The sequence below is a fragment of the Chiloscyllium punctatum genome, chromosome 22 (assembly GCF_047496795.1).
Source record: "Chiloscyllium punctatum isolate Juve2018m chromosome 22, sChiPun1.3, whole genome shotgun sequence".
NCBI classification, from domain to species: Eukaryota; Metazoa; Chordata; class Chondrichthyes; order Orectolobiformes; family Hemiscylliidae; genus Chiloscyllium; species Chiloscyllium punctatum.
Genome location: NC_092760.1, coordinates 13,833,605 through 13,845,631, shown reverse-complemented (window position 1 = coordinate 13,845,631; position 12,027 = coordinate 13,833,605). Strand labels below are relative to the sequence as shown.

General features: G+C 42.7%; 1 protein-coding gene across 4 annotated transcripts in view; it reads left to right on the top strand.

Annotated features, from left to right (window-relative positions):
- Positions 1 to 12,027, top strand: part of ldlrad3 (low density lipoprotein receptor class A domain containing 3) — a 98,173-nt gene that overhangs the window by 39,778 nt on the left and 46,368 nt on the right. For 2 of the 4 annotated variants that reach the window (XM_072591836.1, XM_072591835.1), the window contains exon 2: positions 9,849 to 9,995. The exons of 1 other annotated variant lie outside the window; for it this stretch is intronic. In XM_072591836.1, the coding sequence (XP_072447937.1) occupies positions 9,849 to 9,995 (147 nt within the window). The remainder of the gene's footprint in view (positions 1 to 9,848; positions 9,996 to 12,027) is intronic. One more of the 4 variants, XM_072591837.1, reaches the window with a different exon arrangement.

Sequence of the window (12,027 nt, the reverse complement as noted above, 5' to 3'; positions counted from 1 at the left end):
AAGTTGCTATTGTTTGCTTCTACCACCTTCCTAACGCTCTTAGGCACCTACTACCCTCTGTGTAAAAAAGCCTGCCTCGCACACCTTTAAACTTCCCCTCCCCCTCTCACCTTAAACCTATGCCCCCTAGTATATGACATTTCCACCTTGGGAAACAGACTCTGCCTATCCATGCCTCTCATAATTTTATATACGTCTATCTGGTCACCTGTCAGCCTCCAACGCTCTAGCAAAAACCATCCAAGTTCGTCCAACCTCTCCTTATAGCTTATACACTCGAATCCAGGCAAACCTCCTGGTAAACCTCTTTTTCACCCTCTCCACACCCTTCCTGTAGTGAGGCAATCAGAACAGCACACAATATTCCAAATATGGCCTAATGACAGTTTATACGCTACAACATAACTTGCCAATTTTCATATTAAATGCTTTAACCTGTAAAGCTAAGCATGCCGTATACTACCTTTACCACCCTGTCCATTCATGTTGCTACTTTCAGGAAGATTTGGTCTTGGACCCCAACATCCCTCTGTATATCAATCCTCCTGCCATTTATTATATACTTTCCTCTTTCATTTAACCTCCCAAAATGCTGACACTTACCTGGATTAAACTCTGTCTACTTCTCCACCCAGCTTTCCAGCTGATCTATGTCCTCCTTGACAACCTTCCTCACTATGCATAACAGCATCAATTTTGTTTTGTCTGCAAACTTCCTAATCAGACCATCAACATTATCCTCCAAATTGTTTATACATAGATTACAAACATCAGTGGTCCCAGCACTGATCCTTGCGGAACACCACGAGGCATAGACTCCAATCAGAAAAACGTCCCTCTACAATTATCTTCTGTCTTCTATAACCAACTCAATTTTGTATCCAACTTACAGTGGGTTCCATGTGACTTAATCTACTGCACCAACCGACCATGACGGACTTTGTCAAATACTTTAATAAAGTCCATGTAGACAACATCCACTGCCCTACCCTCATCAATGTTTTTCATCACTTTCTCAACATTTGTGAGACAAGACATATTCCATACAAAGCCATGCCCAAGCCACATGCTAATTGGGATAGGGACAAAAAAATTAAGGAAGTAAACACATGGCTAAGGGATTGGTGTGGGAAAGAGGGGTTCCATTTCATGGGGCATTGGCATCAGTTTTGGAACTGGGGGGGATCTGTACCGATGGGACGGTCTGCACTGATCTGGAACCAGTGTTCTAGTGAAAAGGATAAATCAGGTGGTCACTAGGACTTCCAACATGTGAGTTAGGGGGAAAGGAAAGGGAAAGCAACAGGAAGTATAGTGATAAATGAAAAGGTAAGCAGCAGGTTAGCAGGAGGATTTAGGTTCAAGGCAGATTACAAAAGAAGCAAAAATGAAGGATAACTCAGGAGATCTTAGAGATGTTGTGAATTGTGATGGTAAGAAAGCTAGCATAAAGGCACTTAACCTGAATGCTCTTGGCATTCATAACGAGGTTGATGAGTTAACGGCACAAATCATCGTGAATGAATATGATTTGGTATCCATCACAGAGACATGGTGTAGAATGGTCATGACTGGGAATTAAATATCCAGGGGTACCAGACTACTCAAAAGGACAGACAGGAATGCAAGGGAGGTGGTGTAGCTCTGATATTCAAGGACGACATCAGGGCAGTGCTGAGAGATGATATCGGTTCTATGGAGCATGAGATCGAATCCATTTGGGTGGAAATTAGGGATTCCAAGAAGAAAAAGTCACGGATAAGTGTAGTCTATAGGTCACCAAATAATAACATCACATTGGGGCGTGCAATAAACAAGGAAATAACTAATGATTGCAAAAATGGTACGGCTATTATCACGGGGGATTTTACTCTGTATTTAGTTTGGTCAAACCAGCTTGGTCAGGGTAGCCTTGAGGAGGGGTTTGTTGAGTGTATCCGTGATTGGTTCCATTATATACTGTTCAAGAAAACTATGAGGGAGCAAGCTATCCTAGATCTGGTCCTGTGCAATGAAACAGGAATAATTAATGACCTTATAGTCAGGGATCCTCTTGGAAGGAGTGATCACAGTATGGTTGAATTTAAAATACAGCTGGATAGTGGGAAGGTAAAATCCAGTATCAGGTCCTTGAATAAGGGGGCTGTGATAGAATGAGAGAGGACCTGCCTAACGTAGACTGGAAACAGAGACTTTATGGTACGACAGTTGAACAAGCGGTGGAGGACCTTCGAAGACGATTTTCAAAGTGCTCAGCAAAAGTCTATTCCAGTGAGAAGGAAGGACTAAAAGAGGAGGGGTAATCTTGCCATGGGTGTCTAAGGAAATAAGGCAGGCGATCAAAATGAAAGATAAGGCATACAAAGTGGCCCAAAACAGCAGGAATCTAGAAGATTGGGAAAACTTTAAAGGTCAACGGAAAGCCACAAAAAAAGCCATAAAGAAAAGTGAGATAGCGTATGGGGGAGAAACTAGCACAGGATATAAAGACAGATAGCAAAAGTTTCTATAAATATATAAAACGAAAAAGAGTGGCTGAAGTAAATGTTGGTCCTTTAGAGGCTGAGAAGGGGCAGTTAGTTATGGGAGACGATGAAATGGCTGAGGCATTGAATAGGTGTTTTGCATCAGTCTTGACAGTGGAGAATACTAACAACATGCCAGTAAGTGACAAAGATAGGTGAGGACAATTATTATGGAAGAATTCGTATTGGGTAAGCTAATGGAGCTAAGGAAAGATAAGTATCCTGGCCCTGATGGAATGCATCCCAGGGTATGAAAGAGATGGCGGGAGAAATAGCAGGTGGACTGGTGATAATTTTCCAAAATTCACTGGACTCTGGGGCAGTCCCAGCAGATTGGAAAATAGCAAATGTGCTGCCAGTGTTTAAAAAGGGAAGTAGACAAAAGATGGTGAATTATAGACCAGTGAGCTTAACCCCTGTAGTGGAGAAGATTCTTGAGTCTATTATCAAGGAAAAAATGGTAGTGCATCTCGAAAGAAATTGTCCCATTGGACAGATGCAGCGTGGGTTCACGAAGGGCAAGTCATGTTTCACAAATCTTTTAGAATTCTATGAAGACATTTCAAGTAAGGTGGACAATGGGGACCCTGTGGATGTGGTGTGCCTAGATCTCCAAAAGACCTTTGACAAGGTGCTGTACAAGAGGCTGCTGCCTAAGATAAGGATGCATGGTATTAGGGATAGAGTATTAGTGTGGATGGAGGACTGGTTGACTGACAGAAAGCAAAGAGTGGGGATAAATGAATGCTGTTCTGGTAAGCAATCAGTGACTGGTGATGTGCTTCAGGAATCGATGTTGAAACCACAATATTTACAACTTATATAGATAATTTGGATTTGGGGACCATGTATAAAATGTCAAAATTTACTGATGACACTCAGATGAGTGGCAGGGCAATGTGTGCAGAAGACTGTGAAACTTTGTGGAGGAACATTTATACATTGAGTGAGTGGGGAAAGGTTTGGCAGTTGGAATGTAATGTTGGTAAATGTGAAGTCATACATTTTGGTAGAAGTAACAGCAAAGTAGATTATTACTTGAATGGATAAAAAGTTGCAGCATGTTGATTTGCAGAGGGACCTGGGTGTCCTTGTGCATGAATCACAGAAGGTTTGTCTGCAGGTCCAACAAGTAACTAGAAAGGCAAATGGAATTTTGTCCTTCATTGCGAAAGGGGTTGGGTTTAAAAGCAGAGAAGTTATGTTACAGCTGTATAAGGCGCTGGTGAGGCCACATCTGGAATACTGTGTGCAAATTTGGTCTCCTTAACTTGAGAAAGGATGGACTGGCACTGGAGGGGATGCAGAGGAGGTTCACCAGGTTGATTCCAGAGTTGAAGGGGTTGGTTTATGAGAAGAGACTGAGTAGACTGGAATTATACTCATTGGAATTCAAAAGAAAGAGGCAGGATCTTATAGAAACATATAAAATTATGAAGGGAATCGATAAAATAGAAATAGATATGATGATTCCACTGGTAGATGAAACTCGGACAAGAGAGCATGGCCTCAAAGTTAGAGGGAGCAGATTTAGGACTGAACTGAGAAGGAACTTCTTCACCCAGTGGGTTGTTAGTCTGTACAATTCCTTGCTCAGGAAGTATTTGACACTACTTCAGTAATCACTTTTAAAGATAAGGTAGATATGTTTTTGAAAGATAAAGGAACTAAGGGATATGGTGAAAACGCGGCTAAGTGGAGCTGAGGCCACAAACAGATTAGCCATGATTTTATTGAATGGTGGACAGGCTTGGACGGCCAAACAGCCTACTCCTGCTCCTAGTTCTTATGTTCTTATGCTGGCTTCTTTTCTAATTGCGAGTAAATCTTGTCCCTAAGAGTCTTCTCCAATAATTTCCCGACCACTGACGTAAGGCTCACAAGCTGATAATTTCCTGGAATATCTCTGCTGCCCTTCTCTAACAAAGGAACAACGCTGTCTATTCTCCAGCCTTCTGGGACCTTGCCTGAGGCTAAAGGGGGTACAAAGATCTCTGTCAAGGCTCCAGCCATCTCCTCCCTTGCCCCCTTCAATATCCCGGGACAGATCCCATCAGGCCTTGGGGATATATCTACTTCAATGTTTTTCAAGACACCAGCAATCCTGTGTTTGGTAAAGATGGCAAATTTCTTGCCCCAAAGGGCAAGAACCAGTTAGATTTTGAAATTTGGTTTCACAATTGACACATGATCACCATAACTCAAGTGTTTAACTCAGATTTCACCTTTTTCCAATGATGGGATTTGAATATTGACCGGAATATTGAATATTGGCCTGGGGTTCTGAATTACTAGTCCATTGACATTAACACTGCCTCGCTGTGGAGAGACAACAGTGAAGCAAGGCCTGTATTTAAATAATTGCACTTGTTGCCACCATAACTGCAGGGGATGGCTCAGGCCACTACAGTCGTTGCAACAAAGGACAGGAACTATAAAATGTGTGCTGTTAAATCCTGGAACTGCAATTTCCTCCATGTCTCCTTGTTGGTAACCAGCGCACTGCTTCACTGTTTCCCATCCCTGGAAATGTGAGAGTAAGGCAGAAAGTGGATAAGAGTCATTTAAGTTTAGGGTTAGCAGTGCGGCAAGAGAGGTTGAAAGTGGGCTTGAGTGGAATTGTTCATCGTGGTGGGCAGAGTTGGTTCCAGCTTTTACTTCCAGTGTAGATAAATGACATCAACAGCACCAACACCCTATGACAGCGCAGTAACTTAGAATATAAGGAGGAACTGTGTTTGTAATTGGAACAGAGGGAGGGGCTGGGTCTGTAATTAGAACAGAGGGAAGAGCTGGGTTTGTAATTGGAACAGAGGGAGGAGCTGGGCCTGTAATTAGAACAGAGGGAAGAGCTGGGTTTGTAATTGGAACAAATGGAGGAGCTGAATTTGTAATTAGAATAGAGAGAGGACCTGGCTTTGAAATTGCGACAAATGGAGAAGCTGGGTATGTATGTAATTAGAGGGAAGGACTGGCTTTGTAATTTGAATACAGGGAAGAGCTCGGTCTGTAATTAGAGTAAAGGGAGGAGCTGGGTTTGTAATTAGAATAAAGGGGGGAGCTGGGTCTGTAATTAGAATAGAAGGAGGAGTTGGGTATGTATTTAGAATAGAGGGAGGAGGTGGATCTGTAATTAGAATAGAGGGAGGAGGTGGGTTTGTATTTAGGATAAAGGGAGGAGGTGGGTGTGTATTTAGAATAGAGGGAGGAGCTGGGTCTGTAATTAGATTAAAGGGAGGAGCTGGGTCAGTAATTAGAATAGAGGGAGGAGGAGGTCTGTAATTAGAATAAAGGGAGGAGGAGGTCTGTAATTAGAATAAAGGGAGGAGCTGGGTTTGTATTTAGAATAGAGGGAGGAGCTGGGTGTGTATTTAGAATAGAGGGAGGAGGAGGTCTGTAATTAGATTAAAGGGAGGAGCTGGGTTTGTATTTAGAATAAAGGGAGGAGCTGGGTGTGTATTTAGAATAGAGGGAGGAGGAGGTCTGTAATTAGATTAAAGGGAGGAGCTGGGTTTGTATTTAGAAAAGAGGGAGGAGCTGGGTCTGTAATTAGAATAGAGGGAGGAGCTGGGTCTGTAATTAGAATAGAGGGAGGAGCTGGGTCTGTAATTAGAATAGAGGGAGGAGCTGGGTCTGTATTTAGAATAGAGGGAGGAGCTGGGTCTGTATTTAGAATAGAGGGAGGAGCTGGGTCTGTAATTAGAATAGAGGGGGGAGGTGGATCTGTAGTTGGAATAGATGGAGGAGCTGGGTGTGTATTGAGAATAAAGAGAGAAACTGGGTCTCAATTTGAATAGATGGGAGGGTTGAGTCTGTAATTGCTTCTTATAGTGTATCTAGTTTGAACTCTGTATGGAATCTAATTAGTAATTAAATAGATGAGAGTTGGAATTGGTAATTTGAGAATAGTAATTGCGAGTCGAGAGTGAAGGTTGCTGTGGGTGGTAATTAAATTGTGCAGAACTACCCTTCCTCTGACAGTGGATGTGCACTTTCCTGGTAACCTGTATCACTGCATAATTAATTCATCTTTAATATTTGGAAGTTCCAATTTCCTCAAGTAATTTGCAGCCGAGTCCCTCAATGGTGCCATGATGTGAGGAGCACATGCTAACTATCTGAGGCCAGTCTCTATACTCACTTGTGTGAGTATCTCAGATTCCAGGATATGACGGGAGGTATTTAAGGCAGCCCGATTCTGCACTTGCATCACCAGACCCTGTTGTCACTATTTCCTATGTGTTTCAGTATCAGCTATTATTATAGAACTCAGCACAGCCCCTAGTGTGGATTAGATGTTCCTGTTTGCTATTGACCTCTTTTTTTAGAGTGGACAGGAATTGTACAGAATCCTGTCACACAATATTAGGTAATGCTGGCAGAATATGTGATAGCATCAGATTGTGGAAACCCTTGAGGTTTCAAGTACTGAGTCATATAGTCATGAGACATGCTGTATCAATCTGGGTTGAAGATTTGGCATTTAATGAGTTGAACCATATTCTCACAGCATTGTGAAGGCCGTACCTTGTCTTCATCTGTGAAGATCCATTTTTATTTTATTCCCAGCAAAAATACAATTTAAATTTGGCCTTGATTACATCAATGTTCTTTCAGCTTCTGTTGATGCTTAGATTACTAAGTTTCTGGGGTGGCACGGTGGCTCAGTGGTTAGCACTGCTGTCTCACAGCACCAGGCACCTGGGTTTGAAACCAACCTCGGGCGACTGTCTCTGTGGAGTTTGCACGTTGTCCCCGTGTCTGCGTGGGTTTCCTCCGGGTGCTCTGGTTTCCTTCCACAGTCCAAAGATGTGCAGGTTTGATGAATTGGCAGTGGGAAATTGCCCATGGTGTCCAGAGTTGTGTAGGCTAGGTGGATTAGCCATGATACGCAGGGTTATAGGGTAGGGGGAGGTCTGGGTGGACTGCTCTTAAGAGAGTCAATGTGGACTCGATAGGCCAAATGGTCTGCTTCCACACTGTTGGAATTCTGTGATCCTATAAGTTTCTGAGTTCACATTAAATAACATGGGAATGGATTATACATGATGATTGAGCCTGGTTAAAGCAAGTTGGGAGTTATCTCTATCTCTCTCCAAGTAGGAGTATCAGATGCACTGAGATATTTAATTGGGGACCTGTTCTACATTTGCACAAATCCAGGGGAAGAAAAACATGTTTCTTCTCATCCAAAGTCGATATGACAACAGCAATATCTCTCTAGAAGTGCTTCATTGGTCATGAAGGTCATTGGGAGCTCCTGAGTGTGTGAATGGTATGATGTAAATTTAAATGAAGGAGTGACCTTATAGAGGTCTCTAAAATCATGAGGAGCATGGATAGGGTGAATGGCCACGGTCTTTTTACCAGGGTGGGCGAGTTCAGAACAAGGAGGGATAGTTGAGAGGGGAAAGATTTTAAAATGTGCTAAGGGATAACTTTTTCATGCAGAGGGTGGTGCGTTACGTGGAACGAGCTACTGAAGGAAGTGGTGGAGGCTGGTACAATTACAACATTTAAAAGGCATCTGGAAGGGTATATGAATAGGAAGGGTTTGGAGGGAAATGGGCCAAATGCTGGCAAATGGGACTAGGTCAGATTGAGATATCAGCTCAGCGCGGATGAGTCTTTATCTATGCTGTATGACTACGACTCTAAGTATTTTGACTAAAGTTATCATTTGTAAGCTGGATCTGAAATCCTAAAAGTCTTTCTATTTTTAATGGGACTTTGATAGCTAATTAGCTAGTGACTACTTTTACATGTGTCCTGCCAACTGGAAACAGATTTCCCAGCAGGAGTACCTTCATCTGTTGTGCACATTAATCATCATGGCTCAGTCTATTTAGTGACTGTTAATTGTCAACTCTCTGTAGGTGACAGAAGATGTAATATTGATTACCAGACTGTGAGACAGTGAGCTAATTCTTTTGAGCTGTGCGTCCCTTTGGGGGAATTTTGAAATCAGATTCTCTCATCCTCTGCTTGTCTCAGAGTGAACAATTAGAAAGAGGTTTCTGGAAAACAAGCCTTTGAATGCTGATGTGGTTATCAGCTTCTTTTAATTTTCAACGATACTTTGTTGATATTCTGCTATCTCTGCCCAGATTCAAAACGTTAGAGACAAAAGTACACGTTATTCAATGGGGTCGTATCCATGTGTTGAACACACTGATCCGACTCACATTTCAGACAGTCTTCCAAATTAAAAACCGGCTCTTGAAATTCACTTTTTGCAGATGAAAAGCTGGAGGTACTTGAAATGTGAAATTCAACTAGGAAGCTGTTGGAAATACACTACGGGTCAGGAGGAATTATCCCATTGAAAATAACAAAACTCTGACAAGGTAGACAAGGATTTGATGATACCCCAGATTGGTGACTCTAAAACCACCAGCTGCCATCTCAGAGTAAGGATAGACTGAGATGAGGAGGAATTTCTTTATTCAGAGAGTAGTGAATCTTTGTAAATTTCTCCCCGAGAGAACTATGAGCAGGTTCAAGACAGAAGTCGATACATTCTGGAGACTGATGCCATCAAGGAGTATGGAGGTAGTACAAGAAATTGTAGAAAATGATCAGCCATGATCTAGAATTGTGGGATAGACTGAATGGGCGGAGTGGTTTATACCTGTTCCTCAACACTTCATACTGATGTCATCAAACAAAATCTTGAGACCCAAGTTGCATAAGTAAGAGGCAAGTGAAGAAGAATACCATTGGAAATACTGGGTTTAATAGGTTCATGCTGATGTTTCCTACCTCAGTAGACTAAACACGATTGTTACTTCATTAACGACTGCTGACAGCGTACAAAGTGACAGACATTTCTAACTCAAGCTTACCCAAGCTGCATCAGGCAAATCCTCCAACAACCCATGTTCAAGACATCATGAGCTGTAGAAATCTTCAACTGAAAGATCAGACTCTGAGCATTGCAGGGATAACAACGCGAATAGCTGATGCACTTACAGTGACTTGAATGAACCAGAATAGATGTTCAAGTATGCACAAACAGAAACGTGTCTGAAGAAGAGTCACTGAACTTGAAGTTAGCATCCATAGATGCTGCCAGACCCGCAGAGTTTCTCCAGCTGTTTGTTCTCATTACACACAATAACATTCATAGTCACATGCAGATAGACACCTAGTTGCATGCAGAGAGAAGCACCATAACAGAGACAACACACAGTGGCATAAATATATATCCGTGTGCAGATCCATTGCACGTGCACACTAATGCCATGATAATGCTGTAGATGGGGCTTTATGTACTCAGCTGTATTGACAGGGCTTCTCTCCTGTGTTCTGTCTTTTGAACAGAAAGCCAGCTCCTGCCTGGGAACAACTTCACCAACGAGTGTAACATTCCTGGGAACTTCATCTGCAGCAACGGCAAGTGCATTCCTGGCGCCTGGCAGTGTGATGGCCTGCCGGACTGCTTTGACAAGAGCGATGAAAAGGAATGTCGTGAGTGATAGTTCACTGTTTATCTTAGACAGCTCCTGTTCCAGGTCCTTTCTGTGAGTGATCTAAAACCCATGTTACCTCACGGCTGCCCAGTCATGTGTGACGGGCCTGACAATCAGTCACACATCAATTCAAGGCGGAAAGCAGATTGACGATAAATTACTGAATGTCCAGATATGTTAGTGTTCCAGAAAACATGATGAATTGCTGAAAGACTATGCCGAGTTGGCAGCCTTGTGTCTGCACCTTTCCTGACTTGATGTATCCAGTGTGTCAGATTTATCTTTTAACCAGCTTTTACACACCTACATTAAATCAGTTACACTCTAGCACTACTGCTCTGGCTGGAAACTGCCGCAGGATTTCGAGAGGTCTGGAAAGTGATGCACAAATGCTATCCTGTCTTCTTCCATTTAAGTTTCTCTCAACCAGCCCAGCAGCATGAAGAGAATCCTGGGATTTTGTGTAGATTAAGGGAATCCTTGCCCCCAGCTGACTGCCTATCCACACTCATTTATTATGTGATTGTACTGACCCTTTCCCTTATGAAAGAAGATTAAACAAGCTGGGCTACCACTTGCTCTATCTGTCCCAAGAGTGTTTGATGCAGAGAGTGTAGAGGCAGTTTTACTGTGTTTCTCAACTCGTGCTATCCCTGTCCCTGGGAGTGTTTGAATGGGATAGTGTCAGGGAGCTTTACTCTGTATCTAACTATGCTGTCCCTGTCCTGGGAGTGTTTAATGCAGAGTGTGTAGAGAGAGCTTTGCTGTGTATCTAACCCCATTCTCTCTCTGATCCTGTTAGTATTTAATGCAGAGGGAGCTTTACTATCTGTTCAGAAGAGTAGACAGGTTGGACCTATATCCGTGGGTGTTCAGAATGATGAAAGGATGTTTCCCCTTATAGGTGAGACTAAAACTAAAGGAAGCAGTTTTTTTTAAAGGGGTCGCCTTGTTTAGGACATGACAGGAACTTTCTTTCAGAAGGTTGAGAGCCTGTGAAATTCTTTTGCCTAGAAAGCAGTGGAAGAAGGGCTATTAAATATTTTGAAGGTGGAGCTTGTTAGATTTGTGACTAACAGAGCAGTCGTTGGTTATTGAAGGTAGGATGAAATATGCTGTCAAGACCGTGGGAAATCAGTCATGATCTTATCGCATTTGAGGGCCAAATGGCCTCTTGTTACTCTTAGGGTATACGTTCGTATGTTCTGGCCTTGAGGTGGTAATTAATTCACCACTCCAAATGTCTATTTGCAGCATGGTGAGAGGTCATCATTTTAGCCTTCCTACCCAGAATTGAATCCAGCCAGAGGCAGGAAGAGATCAGAGTTCTGTGTACCAACATGCCACTGATTCAATTTACTTTCCCACCTCTGGGACTGTAAGATCCATATCCCAGGATTCCTCTGCCGACATTCCATGAATAACTATCCAGTTGGGCATCACAGAACTGCCTGAGGAATTGGAGGTTTTTGCGGAGAGTCCTGGGGACTTTCCTGTCATAAGTTCAAACTGCCCGAGGCATTCCAGTGTGAGATCTCCAACAATCCAGAGACTGGAGCATTTCAGCCAGTATCTCCAGTAGTGCTGCATTCCTACAGTACTGCGCTGCAGGGTTAACTAAAATCCCTAACTCAAGTCCTGTGATTACACTACCTTTCCCCAGGGTCACTCGTAATGCATGATTTGATTGATTTGATTCATTGTTGTCACATGCACCGAGATACAGTGAAAAGTTTTGCTTTGCCTGCTTGCAGGCAGATTATTCCATTCCAAGTGCACCAGGGTAGCAGAACAGAGTGTAGAATACAGTGTTACAGCCATAGAGAAGGTGCAGAGAGAGAGAGATCAACATTAACATTTGAGAGGTCTATTCAAAAGTTTGATAACAGCAGGGAGGAAGCTGTTCTTGAATCTGTTTAAATGTGTATATAAACTTATATATTTTCTGCCCGATGGAAGAGAGTATACCGGGGGTGGGAGGGGTCTTTGATTAAGTTGGTTGCTTTCCCAAGTCAGCAGGAGGTAGAGAT